Source organism: Argiope bruennichi, chromosome 1, assembly GCF_947563725.1.
Source record: "Argiope bruennichi chromosome 1, qqArgBrue1.1, whole genome shotgun sequence".
In the NCBI taxonomy this organism is placed as follows: domain Eukaryota; kingdom Metazoa; phylum Arthropoda; class Arachnida; order Araneae; family Araneidae; genus Argiope; species Argiope bruennichi.
The window spans coordinates 35,785,430-35,800,627 of NC_079151.1; the positions used below are offsets into that span (position 1 = coordinate 35,785,430).

The following is a 15,198-nucleotide window of genomic DNA, read 5'->3' on the forward strand; positions in this document are numbered from 1 at the left end:
ACACTTTGTTGATATGATGTTTTTCTTTGGCATGAAGACTCATATGTTTCTGGATGGTTTGCCCCATTTTTCGCATATATGTAGTTCTCTTATTGTATGAGTCACTGAGAAACTAAGTAAAGTTCGTCTATTACTAAATTTTTTTTATATATGTTACACTGATTTTTTTCCCCTTCTCTTTCAGATCAATATATAACATTTTTTTTTTAAATTTTGGATTAATTAGTGACTTTTTTTTTTCTCTATTAAAATTTATATCGTACAGAAGGCATATAAATAGCTTTTCTGATTAAAGAAGAGCTAATATCTCCATAAAATTATTTTTCTTATTTAAAATTTGAAATCAAAAACTGAAAATTTCCATTCTATAAAATCTAAAAGCATTAATATGTCTCTTCTTCCTGTAATGTTTTACACATATGAAATTGAAACAACTGTATAATCTACTTTCTACTTTATCAAATTTATATTTTGGCGACCTTCCGTCATAGTTAAGTTAACAATACAATAGGTATGAAACTTTCAATATTTGAAAGAAATTAACAGAAGATTTTAAGACATCATTGTTCTCTGGTTGAATTGAATTGAATTGTTTGAAATTTTATGGCGCAAGAGCCATAATGTTGGCTAATTTGATTTCTGGTTACTCCTAAAGACTGGTTTTTAAACATACTAAAACAATATTGTTCAAAACTCCTCTTTAGAACAATAAAATATGACTTCATAAACCAGGCGTTTCTATATAAAAATGACAAAATTCGTATCTATTCAGTAGTATATTTAAAGAATTATACATTATCCAGATGGTTTGTTTTATCTCTTTTAAACCCCCTTTTCTAATTTGCATTATACACCTGTTATACACAATTTAGAAATTTTTTTTAGAGGACGGTTAAAATTTGAAAGTTTTTATTTTCAAATAAAAAAAAATAACTTCTTTGCTGTAAAGGATGACTAAAATTCTTTCAAATCCATGACCATTGAAAATGAAGATTTTTGGTATTTTATCCCTGTATTTAAAAGAAATTATTTCATATCTATTGACATATTTAATATATACCAATTATAATCATTATATTCACAACTTTAAAAACTACTTATGGTTTTAAATTATTTTCTTTTTCAGAGCAGTTTCAAGAAAAGATAAGATGCTTTTCTCGCACTCCATTTCACAATTTTCCGGCAAAAAGTTGAGCAGAACAGAATTCTCGTTCAATCAACTAATTAGTTATTTCCAAAGTTAGATTAGTTTTATTGAATAATCTTTTCTCTTTCTCTGTTTTAGGTTTTCGGTTATATTTTCTTATTCCACCGAAGAAAGCAGGGGCCGCGACGGCCTGGTGGTAAGATCACGGCTTCGGAACTGCAGGGTTTCAGTTTCCAGACCCGTTTCCACCGAAGAATCGTCGTGTAAGCCGATCTGGTGCACGTTAATTCCTTCGGAGTCAAATGTCCTCCAACTTGTGTGGTGTGGAAGTTAGAAGGGAGTGTCAGATCAGGTGTCGTCCTCGTCATTTGACAGCAGTTCAAAATTACGAGGTCCGTCCCAAAATAGCCCTAGTGTTTCTTCTAAACGGGATATTAATGTAACTAAACTAATCCAATGAAATCACATTAATATGAAACATTCTTTTCCTTTTTTTTTTTTTTTTTTTTTCTTTCCCCTTCTTAGAACTGACTTATCGGAAATAGATAAGTCGTTAATTTCCTTAAATATAATTCACATGATTACAATGAATTATTGAACAGCAATTAAACTTTAAAAACAAATCACAATTAATAGATTACATTATTTATGCAGAACATTTTTAAGAGCACCACTCGATAATGAGCTGATGACTCCTTATAATAACAAGATTGTAACATTACATTTTAAGAATATTTTATGTTCTATTATTGTTTAAAACATCATAAAATAACCGCCAAAATATTGTGGGTTGCATTATTCTGCAAAGGAATGAGGATCTTTTCTCAGGTACTGATGGAAACGAGGGGCGAATGAAATCACTTTTACGAAAGAGGTGATGCTTCTGGTTGGGTACATTGTTGAGAAAAATATATATTTTTACCCTTATGTATACCGTATACTGCTGATTCTGAAAGCAAAGTCCACAACAAAGTATTTAAGTTTCACATACCGAGCTTCTAGACAGTTTATATTATAACCATGAAAAAAATTAAATCTCTAAATCTCGATTAATATTTACGCATCGTTGCTACCTAAATACTAAAAAATTTATAAAATTGTGCTTAGAAAGAGATTAACAAAATACAATGTGATAAGCAGAAGCAACTTCGTACGTGATATTTGCAACAGAACTGTTTACCTATATCACATTTTGGGCAAAATACATGAAACAAAAATCCTTCCGTACATTTAAGCAGTTGTCACTCGATACATGAAAAATTAAACAGGATGTTGGATAAATTAGACGTATGTTATTGTTAGCAGAATGAAATTTCGAACCCCATTAATCAACAAGTAAACTTTCGTTGTCTTTCACTTTTACCAAGCACCATAAGCAAAAATTGCGCAATAAATGTGTTTTAATATATTATCTTGTCTAATCAAAGTTATATAACTGTATTTGGAATTAATTTATTATAGTTAAGTCTATTAATCTCTCGACTTGACCTCTACAAGAAGTTTCGAATGAGCTCAATGAGATAGGTAAACGAAATATTGTGTGTGACTTTCAACTGAAATCATTTTTATCGCATTTTGGATCCAATCAATCAATGGCATGAGTACAAAAAGTGCATATAGTCTCTCAATATCTATGCACAATTCTTCCAACTCGAAAATTATAGAAAAATGAATGCATCCACAAATACCAAAATAAGCCAAAATTTTTAATATCGGGAAAAATCAGTCATTAATAATTTAAAAAAGCATTGTTAGAAATTTATTCAGAAATAAAAAATAATTGAAGGAAATTGAAATATTTTTTTGAATTTTGAAATGCTCATTATTTAGATTACAATTTAGTGCACCATCCGTTTGAGGTGTGGAATCCAGATTTTAAGCACATATTCGATTTTGATTTTCTGAGCAAGTACCATTTAAGTATGATTTTAACAGAAATTCTCATCGGAATATTTGAATGCAGAGAGAGTGTTCAAAAACATTCATAGCGTTCCGACAGTATAATATTATATCTGTAACAGAATAAATATGGCACATGCAACACAGAATTTAATAGATAACATTATATTTATAAAGTAGCATCCATTTAAAAGTTAAACTTATATTGGTGATAGAATAAATGAAACACAAACAGCACAGGATTTAAAATAGAAGATTATATTTTTAAAAAGTAGCATAAAGTTAAAAGTGAATCATCTTAAAAAGGTCACATACTAACATATATTTGGTAATAAGAAATATGATGGCATTTAACAGGGGACACAATTTGTCCTCTTCAGTCTTTAAAACATTTGACCGAGTGAAATATGAAGTAATTTTGAGCTTTCCTTAAAGTATTCTCGTTGAAAATTAACTTTAATTGGTTGTCGGGCTTGAAAATATGTCTGTTGTTTATGGGATCTGCACTGAAACTGAACGAAACAATCAACTTCCAACAGGTGTTACTCCAGGTAGTCCACCAGACATGATGTAGAGATATCGCCCAGATGAAAGATGGCATCTTAGGAAGAATGCGTGGAATGATGAATTGATGACAACAAAACTAACATCATAGAGGATTTCTGTTGGAAAAATAGAAGAAAAAGAAATTATAAATAAAAATTATAAGAATGCATGAGAGACATACAAGTTGGAAAATATAAAAATACTGTCACGAAGAAACAAAGAATTACGCTTTTAATTTAAACAAAAAGTTCAATTTATGAGAAATGAGCAACTCCCAACAGCACGATACTGAGAACCCATCACTGAGGGAGCTCAAATTTTATATACATATAGAATTTTCGAGAATAATCCAATTTTCATATTTAAAAACGCTATAGAATCTTCCAGATCTTAGGTAAACAGCTAATAACGTTTTAAAGAAAAGAATTCTAGTTTTTAGATAAAACATCATTGCCGAGATTCGAGATGAAATATACATTTTATTAAATTAAATATATATTAATACAACAAATATATATTTAGTTATCTATATGAAATTTTCCTGTGTCATTTCCTTTTATATAATACTATTTGTTGAATATTAGAATTTTTAGAATGTTTATCTCCTTACTTACTTTAATTTCATGTTTCCTTTTTTACATGGAATTTGCTTAAAACATTTACTTCAGATGAGGAATCTTTTCAACGAAGCTACAAATACATCAGTTTTCAAAGTACAATATTTACATTTGACTACAACTCCTTTATCTCTTTCACGAATTTCAGTGTAAATATAATAAAGAGTAGAAGTTAGGCAAGTTTAGAAAGAAAAGGAATTATATGATCTTAAGTAAAGTTAAAATGTTCAGTACTATCTGTTTGCAGTTGACTATAATAAAAACAGAAAATAATTGATATCTAAAATAAAATATTTGAAATGCAGAAGAAGCTGAACAATTAGAATGCAGCTTTCACAACTTTCAAGGCATCAACTTCAGTCTCTAATAATTTTATAATTTTTCTAAGAATATTCTTTATTAAAAAAAGTTATTTAAAGGGATGTCTTTCATTAGATTACGTTATATCTGATTACTTTGAAATTATATGAAATTCAAAACATTTGGATTTTTTTTTATAAATTCAGTTTGATGAGATCTCAAACAATCATGATATGACTTTTTACAATCATTCACATTGGGGACTGTTTGTGCACAAATTATTAGCTACAAGCGATGAAACTAGTACAGCATAAATCGACGGCTCGAGTTATATACTTGAGGACTCAAACAGCAACAAACATTTTACAGTGCATTAATTGATTTGTTCATTTATTTCATTCATGCATGTAATATCTAAATAAAAATACGAAATAAATATTCTATCCCCGCATTTCAGCGAAAGTCTTAATTTTAATTTACAAGTATCATAACCGAAAGTTCATAACATTCTAAAATAAGGTCTTAAATGGAATTAACCAATTCTACAACATTCCCTAGCGTTCTTTATGTAATTTCCAGAGATAAAAAGCACGGCATCTTTTCCAAAGAGGTATCATGATACAGAAATGAGCTATTATGAGAACATTATTAATGAGAGTACCTAGAAAACATTTTTAAGCACTAGTCATAACTATTTAATTTTGGAAAATGACATTCACATTCTAGATTTCGTCTCACCCACTATATGATACCATCACATTTTAGAATCTCTTGCCATATCCTTTAAAGTACAAATAAGATAACAAAAATAATTGAAATAATTATTTAAAAAGGCATAATTAAGAAACAGAATTTTTCATTTAATAATTAAATCATCGACGCTGAAAATAATATTCATCAAATTATATTTAATCATTTATTAAATAATTATTTCGCTATACGAAATTGATTAAAAACGGGCTTCGTATAAATATTTATACAATCTTTTTTTACGCAGCATCGAATTTCCCATATTAAATTAGTACAAGATATCTGGCTAATAACCGAATCTATAAATACTACGAATTAATGTAAAACTCAAATAACATCAGACACCACAATCTTATTAAATCAAATAAATTAATTGATGTCAATACATTCTCACAAACATATTTAAAGTACAATGTGGCATAATTTAATATATTATTTAAAATTAATTGATACTAGTATTTATAGTCTAGAACTTTTTAAAAATATACTCACCGTTGCTTCTGCAATGGCCGCTGGGTTTCAAATGAATATAAACTGATTAAATATCTGTAGCATATAACTAACAATATCTAATAATTGGGTGGGAAAAAATAACTTCTGTACTGGATATTGGACTCACTTCGTTCATTTCCATAGCCCAAATAGAAAGTAACGTAGCCTTTGCTTTAAAATGTCCAGCTATCATTGACCATGATTAATTTGTGCCAAAGAATGAATTTTTAGTTAATTTCCAATTTTCCTTTTTCAAAAAAGTCAGATTGTAGATAACTATTATAAATTCAGTTCCGGTTATAAATCAATTAAATCTCTTTTCCGACATCAAATAAGAATATGATGATTAATACATAGATATTTATACACATATTTATACACACCATGAAATTTATAACCAATTCCTTCTGCATTTACTAGTTTCTAAGAAATTCCTTCTACATATTCTAGTTTAGATTTCACAATATTTAAATTTTCAGGCTCAATGGGTACACATACTTAATTTTGCACTAAAATCATTTCCATAGAATTAATAGATATAAGAATCTTTTTATATTTTACGAAGATATAAATTTAAAATAACTTCTATTCAATAAGGTTTCGTTGAAAGTCAAATTTCTCCTTGCGGATGAGTACGTAAATGTCTTGTTAAAGTATCTCTCCTGCTGAATGCCCTTTCACACACTTCACAGACATGAGGTTTATCTTTTGAATGAGTAAGCAAATGATTTGCTAAATAGCTCCTTCGATTGAATGCTTTAGTACAGACTTCACAGACATAGGGCTTTTCATTTGTATGCATCCGTAGATGTCTTCTCAAATTAGATTTATCACTGAATTTATTACCACACTCTTCACAGACATAGGGCTTTTCATTTGTATGCATCCGTAGATGTCTTCTCAAATAAGATTTATCACTGAATTTATTACCACACTCTTCACAGACATAGGGCTTTTCATTTGTATGCATCCGTAGATGTCTTCTCAAATTAGATTTATCACTGAATTTATTACCACACTCTTCACAGACATAGGGCTTTTCATTTGTATGCATCCGTAGATGTCTTCTCAAATTAGATTTATCACTGAATTTATTACCACACTCTTCACAGACATAGGGCTTTTCATTTGTATGCATCCGTAGATGTCTTCTCAAATTAGATTTATTACTGAATTTATTACCACACTCTTCACAGACATAAGGTTTTCCTTTTCTATGTGTACGTAAATGTTCCTTTAAATCAATCATTTCAGTGAATTTATTTCCACAAACATCACAGACATAAGCTATATCTGTTGTATGAGTACGTAAATGTTTCTTTAAGGCCTTTCCATGACTGAAATCTTTTCTGCAGATTTGACATACACAAGGTTTTTCCTTTATATGAATGAGTATATGTCTTTTTAATACGTCTCTTCTTTTGAAAGCTTCACCACAAGTTTCGCATACATGGGGTTTCACGTTTGAATGGCAAATTGAATGGTTTTTTAAACTATTTTTATTACTACAAATGAATCCACATATTTCACACTGAAATATTGCTTCTATATGATGAACCGGCGAAGGTTTCTTTTGTTTTTCTTCCATATTTAATTCTACGCCACAAATATAAATTTGTCTGAAAAGAAAAGATGATCGCGTACTCTTATTATTATTTTTATAGGTATTTCGTCAAATTATTTCAGCTCATTTAAAAAGTAAAATCATTAATATTTCTTATTATAATATACTATTTTACATTCTTCAAACTGAAATTTTTGTACCATATGATCTGATTACTTTGGTAGAATCAGTCAGTAAATTTTGTCCTTTGACTAAATACAAAAGTTCAGGCATTCAGTACAATGCAATAATTGTTATAACAATTATTCAAAGATCGTTGCATTTCTCAATTAAAATTAATCTTTTTTTACTGCATTCCTTCAAAAGACATTTTGATCATCATTTTTTAAACTTCGAAAATTTAATTTCCCATATTTCTTCTTTAATGACTATTGAAATTCCAGCATTTGCATTTTAAGAACAAAATAGGTTTTTTTTTAATTACATATTTAAAATATAACTTACTTGAAACGATTCGCAATTTTTTAAACTTGTAAAAATCCTGTTTTGGACCCTTAGTATTCTCTTAAGCAAACGGTGGGGAATATATAACGACCAAAGCTGTTATTTCAATATGTTATTAATCCAAGTTTATTTTAACGAAGTTTACTAGTCTCCTCGTGTTCTTGGATCAGTCAGAAAGATTCTTCTTAAAACTGCAAAAGTTGTGTCAAAAATTATTTATTTAAAGCAACCAGTGTATACGCGAGGCCAGTTATTGTGCTCAGTAGAAGGCACGCCTACTTCAAGGAGATCATGTGATTGAAGCAATATCAAACAATTGTCCCAATGAGACAATCATTTGTCATTTCCCATTTTGGTCACTTCTATTGCGGGTAATAGGGGGTTTCGTGTGAACGTTGCTTAAGTTCCGAAGCATGGTAACAGAAACAACTCTTTTAATAATAATTTTACGGTGTCTTTGAGTATTATCTTTGCGAAGGTCGTGTTAGTTTTCATGGATTTTTTTTCCAGTTCGGTTTAGTTGTGTTTCAACTTTATACTTGCTATTCGGCTGCTTCATCTCGATTTTAATCAATTCCTAATAAGAAATGTTTTGTTGAGAAAAAGCTTGACAAATTTTGTGCAAAGAGAAATACGGCTCAAAACTAAACTTAAAACGACCAAAAGGAACGAGATAAAAAGGAAAGGTAAATTCAAGAAAACCATGACGACACTAAAATACAAAGAGGATGAAACTGGTGAAAGGAAGTTTAAGGGTCATAAAGTTGATGCAGAAATTTGATGACGATATTTATTCTTTCGTTGAATCTTCCTCAAATTAAGAGAAAAAAAATGAAGACAATGAAAGCTTCCATTAAAAGAGCAATAAGTTTATGAATGTTTATAAAGTTCAGAAAGGCTTTTGTATATTTTACAATAAAAAAGAATATGTTCAACATCCTTAATTTTATTTCCAGCAAGACATTTGAATGAACTAGTCAGACCAAAACTAAACAGTTTTTTCATAGAATGGAAAGATGCCAGTGCGAGAGAGTGAGAGTAAGACATCTATCTTTTGATCGGAAGGATATGTACGATGTCTAAATTTGATGCTTTCCACGGGAGAATAATAAAATTATTATAGTTTTTTTCTCTCCATTACTTAAATTCTATCCTAAGAATTTCATTTTTGGTTTACGGGAAGATATCTTCCTGAGATATCCATTCCAAAGCTTCAGTAGTTTACGCTTTTCGAGATAAAATACCAGCTTTTCCTTTTTCTGGTATACCATCCTAAAAGATTTGGAGAAAAATGAATTCCAAGGATATTACCCGTATCACATTAAGGTATTAATTCGTCAACAGAATGGAAATGTCTGTCCAGGTCGCGGCCCAATTGTTAGTTGAGAGTTGGTCTCGTTTAATTGTAAGCTGCTATGTCTTGCATCAACATTCAAGTTTAGGTAAGGATTACTTGATATTATCAATTATCCAAACCTTATTACAGTTAAAACCTAATAGAAAAATCTCAGTTGCATTCACATAACAGGAAACAGCGGACGGTATTATTTCAAAAATATCATATATGTAAACGCTGTAAAATAAACCACTCAAGGAGCTTTCTTGAGGAATTCCTCAGGGAAGAATATTTTGGTAAGACGCTGCATTTTTCAAAAAAAAAAAATTCTTTAGTAAAATTACAAATCCATCTAACAAGGTTGCCTCAGAAACTAAGATGTATAAATTTTGATGTAATGCGGTCTCTCCACACTGAATCATACGCTGCTGTAATATCAGATTTAATCATTACAATAAATTTCAGATCCTTATTTTGCATTAATGATGTTATGATGCATAATAGATTAGATATACTATAATCTTTGTGAGGAATAAACTCATCATGATTGAGGTTAAATCTTGATAGAGAAAATTTGATGGCTCGATTGAGCACAATGCGTTCAAATACTTTGCACATGAAGAGTGTGAGTGAAATTGGGCGGAAGGAAAACGTTTCTTTATTTGGTTTGTTAGGTTTTGAAATGGGAATAATTTTGGCGATTTTCCAATTAGATAGGATCTTTTGATTTAATCAAATGTCGTTAAAGATTGAAAAGTTTTCAGTAAAAACTGAAGGCAAGGATTTCCGAAGTTTTCCGCTGATGCCATCTGGTCCAGAGGAAGAGATTTCGTGTTCTAGACATAAAGAACACTTGAAGCTCTTAATAATAACCAACACTTTGAAAGTAAAGGGAACATTTTAATTTTCGTTTTGCGCTATTGAAAAAATCCAAAGAAATAAAGTTATTGATAGCCGTCATTTGATAAAAGTCTGAAGAAAGATTAGCCTGGGTGGATCTGTAAGAAGATTATCACTTGAAATTTGTATGCTACAAGTATTAACTGGAGTTAATGATTCCACTCCATATACGCAAGTTTGATCCAAATATTTATTTTGCCGATTTTTAATTAATCTTCGTGGTTTTGATAACCATTTTTCGTATTTTATCTTGTAATCTTTGGATGTTTGCCCTAGCAAGAAGTAAAAATGTTGTTGTTTTTTTAATCTCATAACATAACAGCTCTCATAATTTAATCACTAACAATAATTTAATCTAATTTTTTAAATCTAATAATCTAATTCGCATTTTTGATTCCATTAAGGAGTTGTTTATTTAGTTTTATAGAATCGAACAATTGAAATATTCTTTATCAAATCGGGAAATAACTTGCTGAAATTAAAGTGACACTTGAAAATTTCTGAGTGTAAAAAACAGTGAAGTGTTTTGACATTTTTCCAATAAATCGGTTGCTTACATTCTCATTTTTTATCTGTATTTTTTGATATTCGCACAGATGGGAAAATGATCACTATGAAAGGGATCCGAATGAACTTGAAGGGTCATCATGGGAAAAATATAAGGAGATGAAATGCTAAGACAAAGAAGATTATTAGATGATGCAGTAAAATGGATTGGATTTTAGTATTTAATAATATGACTTGATTGTTTGTGATCAAATCTAAAACTAGATTGGCAGATGCAGAGGTTTTGTTTGATCCAAGTGCTCGATGTTTGACATTAAAATCCTCAAAGATTTAAGAAAGGTACACATAATAGGGAAGCAAGTGTATTAAGAACATTACTTGGCCTTTAATGTCTAGTGTAAAAAAGGCATTTTTATTTAATAAAACTAAGGAGAATTTTTGAAAGAAAATCTTTACTACTATCGCTTGATTACCTGTTGTCGCCAAATAGCTCAAATCAGTAGTCTGAAGTAAGATTTTAGAATGAATTGCAATGAGATGTCCACCACCTTTACAAAGGATGATAGGCCTATCTTTTCCAAAACCTTTAATATTATTTCGGAAATGTAATAAACTAGACAGTTTCAAAAAAGTTTTTTTAAAGCAATTATGTCTATATGGAAAAAAAAAATTTTACCATATCTTTTAAAATTTAATAGCACGGGCATTCGTTGACTGAAGGAGATGCAAAACACATGAACTGAAGAAAAGTGGAAAAACAAATTAAAAGACGAGCAGAAACAATGTGGAAACGCCCCAAACAAAGAAGAAAAGTAAATGAAAGACTAAATTCCAATTCAAAAATTCATTTAACCAGATTTATCCAAGACATTAGAAAATGAACGATAATATTATTATAATAATATTAAATGAAAATATTGCAAGAAGAATGGCACAAAATTTCATTTACATAACAAGATGGAAGTGAGTTGGAATTTTGAAAATAATTTAGTCTTTTTTGCAGGTGATGCAAAAAAAATCTGAACTCCAAGATGAAGTAATATCTTGTCTGAAATATTCGAATTTTAAACTTTCTGTTTAATCTGAATAAAATTTTCAAGTCAAATTTTAAAAGTTTAGACTTCGAAATTTTTAAGATATTTATATATCAGAGAGTCTTCAACATTAATTGAAACAGTATAATTCACTTTGAAAGCGATAATTCAAGAGGGAACGGAGCTAGATGTATGAAATTTAGAATGAGGCACCTATACCAAATTTTTTCAGCAGCATCAATCTTGCGGTGTATTCTAACAAAGCTAGCTGTAACTGTTTGTCCATCCTTGCACATAATACCGCAATAAATCTAAATGACTGAATTTGAATTATAGCTTAATTTGAAGAGATGTATCAAATTTGGGCCAAATCCGTCATTGAGATAAATACCTATGAGATGATCTATTTCTGTACAAAGAATATATTAACTCAAAAATTTAATAGATTCTTGAATGAATTTTATTATATCACAATTGCACCACTAAATGTAAATTTCTGTCATTAAACTTAATTTATCATTGGGTAAACTAATATTTTATGGAAATCCAGGAAAGCAAAAAAAATAATCTAGACAAATAAAACTCGGTTTGTAGATTTGAAACCGAAATTTTAAAATTATCTTTCATTTATGGCAAAATAAATAGAAAGGAACATTCCCTGACTCATTCGAACCCGATGCATGATTCTGACCCGATTATCATGGAAATTATAGTTATATATGAAAATAAATACAATTTTTTTTTCTTGTTAAATACCACAAACAATAGTAAACATTATATAAGAATATAATTGAATTTAAATATTAACTGTTAAAAATTACAGTTCATAAAATTTAATGTTCAAAAAATGTAACATAAAGCTAGATTACCTAATAAAAAAAGTATTAGTTTGAATTTTACCACTCAAACGCAAAGAAGGGATTGATTTTTCATTAGCTAACAAAAAATTCATGTCCGAAATGAGAAAGGAGATATTGGATTTGTACATGATATGATTAAAAAAATTTAAAATCGCGTCAGAGCTAAAATAAATAAGAAACGCACAGAATGGAATAATAAACATTTTATTACAACAACGATATATATTAAAATAACTATTGCGGAATATGGGCAATAAAGAAGACATAATACGATGAAAAAAGTAAAAATTTGCATTCATCTTCCAATTTCCAGCAGAAGAGGATCAAATAAAACCTGAAGGAAATGTGTTCTTTTCTTTTAAGTCCTTTTGTGATATCAGAAATGATTTACAGTAAAATCGAACCAATATTTCCTATTTTAAGGAATATGTATTAGCAAAGATGAGTGTAGCTGAACAAAAAAATTATCTCTTTCTAATAGAGCCAGGCCACGGCAGAGAATCAGCCTGATATCATATAGCATTTCCGTCCATAAGAGAACTGCATTTGGAATAATACAGTTTCTGAAAGGCTGCAACTGATGCATTCAGCTCAAAGGAAAAATTGATGGCGATATAAATATTATATTAAGAAAATTCTGTTTGAAATTTGAACACAACAAATTAGAAAAAAAAGAATGAAAAATTGTAAATGATCCTTATATAATGAAATTAACTTTAAAAAAATCTATTCAGGTGATGATTTTTTCTAGTATCTCTGGATACTTGCTCCATCTGACGCTTCTGAGATAAGCTAGTTAGCAAAAACTATTATTGACACAAAATTATATTTTTCTTGGTTCAAATTAATCCTTCCACTTCCTGGTTCAAAAATTCGCTCAATTTCATGTTATTTTTCAATTGTCTGTATAGGAGTGATTTTTAGAAATATAATTGACTATGAATGCAGTCTGAAGGAAAAGGCATTGCATGTTCTCTGCTGGACAATCGATTCAAAACGATAATTTCCATCGTCTTGTTCAAAATTCAATCAGCCTTAGCTTTAAAAGATCTTCTAAATTGATCTGCTCACTTTCTTATTAAACATCGCATCTACTCCTCATTTTCTAATTTTCGGTATTTAGAGCGTCACATTCTTTAGTTTCCGGGAATTAATAAAATTAATTAAGATTAAATCACATTTCTCCTTATCAAATAAAAACCAGGGCACTTATGCGAAGTTAGTAATTCAAAACCTGGAATTTAGTACCAATTGAAGGTTTTCCTTTATATATATATATATATATATATATATATATATATATATATGATGAACTTGTATTCTTATATACTAGATTAGATTTTAGAACTTTTAAATTTTCATTTTCTATGGGAACATAAATATCATATTTTTTCATGTTACACTAACAGCAATTCTGAAGATTTCATAGATATTAAGTTTTATTTTATGTGAGAATGCAACTGCTGTAGATCATCTTCTATGCGATAAACACTCTCCCCAGCTCTACAAGCTCGTTTTGCATATGAGTGAGTAAATGTCTTGCTAAACTGCCTTTTAGACTGACTGCTCTATTAATCACATCACAAACATAAGTTTTCTCATTTGTATGAATGTGTAATTGTCTTGCTAAACTGTCTTTTTGATTTATTGCTTTATTACAGACATCACAGGCAAAAGGTTTCTCATTTCTATGAATGAGTAAATGTATTTTTAAAGTGCTACCATGTGAAAATACTTTGCCAGACACCTTACAGACATAAGTGTTTCGCTTCGTATGAGTTCGTAAATGTTTTCTTAACGTACTTCCGTCAATGAAAGTTTTACTACAGACGTCACAGACGTAAGGTTTTTCTTCTGTGTGAGTGTTTAAATGCATTCTCTAATTGTCTAACCTACTAAATTTGTCGCCAAAGATCTCACAAACAAAAGGCTTTTCATTTCTATGAATGCGTAAATGTTGTTTTAAAACACTACCTTGGCTGAAATCTTTATTGCAGACATCACATACATAAGGTTTTTCTTTTATATAAATGTGTAAATAACTATTTATTTTGAATGCATTCCCACAAGTCTCGCATACATGGGGTTTCACGTTTGATTTGCAAAATGAATGATTATTTAACGCATTTTTATTCCTACAATTAAGTCCGCATATTTCACACTGAAATCTTCTGTCTCTCTGTTTAACAAGTGAGCGTTTTTTTTTTCCATATTTATATTCTACGCACACAAACATAGTATATATAAATTTTCTCTGAACAGAACTGAGGTTTCATTAAACTTTGAGCTTCCATTTGTAAATATTTCTACAAACGTTTTTTCAAAACTAAAATCTATCCTCACTGAAAAACTAAAACTATATTGCATTTCTCAAAATAAAATAGTTGTTCCTTGCTGTTTGTTTATTTTTGGTACATCAATTCATTAGAATATTTTAATTGGTTCAGCAAAGAAATTCAAACATTCATTTGAATGCAATCACATCAATAATAAGTATTTTAAGGTAATTGTAGTCTTCAATTAAAATTAATTTTCATTTGTATATTCCTAAAAGAATTTTTCGATCAAAATTCTTTCAACGTCGAATATTTTAGTTCCCCATATTTCTGCTTTAAGAATTTTTATAAATATGGATTTTCGATTTCACGGCAAAAAAGGTTTCTAACAATTACTTATTTAAAAGATATCTCACCTGAAATGGCTCGTAACGTTTTTTAAAACTTGTAAAACTCATGTTTAGAG

The 15,198-nt window shown here is 29.4% G+C and overlaps 1 protein-coding gene across 1 annotated transcript; it reads right to left on the reverse strand.

Moving 5' to 3' along the window:
• Positions 1-3,297: 3,297 nt before the first annotated feature.
• On the reverse strand, positions 3,298-7,339 carry LOC129972392 (gastrula zinc finger protein XlCGF7.1-like). Its single transcript, XM_056086520.1, has 2 exons — positions 5,752-7,339; positions 3,298-3,708 (listed from the first exon to the last, which is right to left on the reverse strand). Exon 1 carries the CDS (start codon positions 7,337-7,339, stop codon positions 6,362-6,364), a length of 978 nt encoding a protein of 325 aa, XP_055942495.1. The 3' UTR covers positions 3,298-3,708; positions 5,752-6,361.
• Positions 7,340-15,198: the final 7,859 nt, after the last annotated feature.

What these genes read in the sequence shown, in the direction of transcription:
- LOC129972392 (XM_056086520.1), bottom strand. Translation starts at nt 7,339, where the DNA reads ATGGAAGAAAAACAAAAGAAACCTTCGCCGGTTCATCATATAGAAGCA.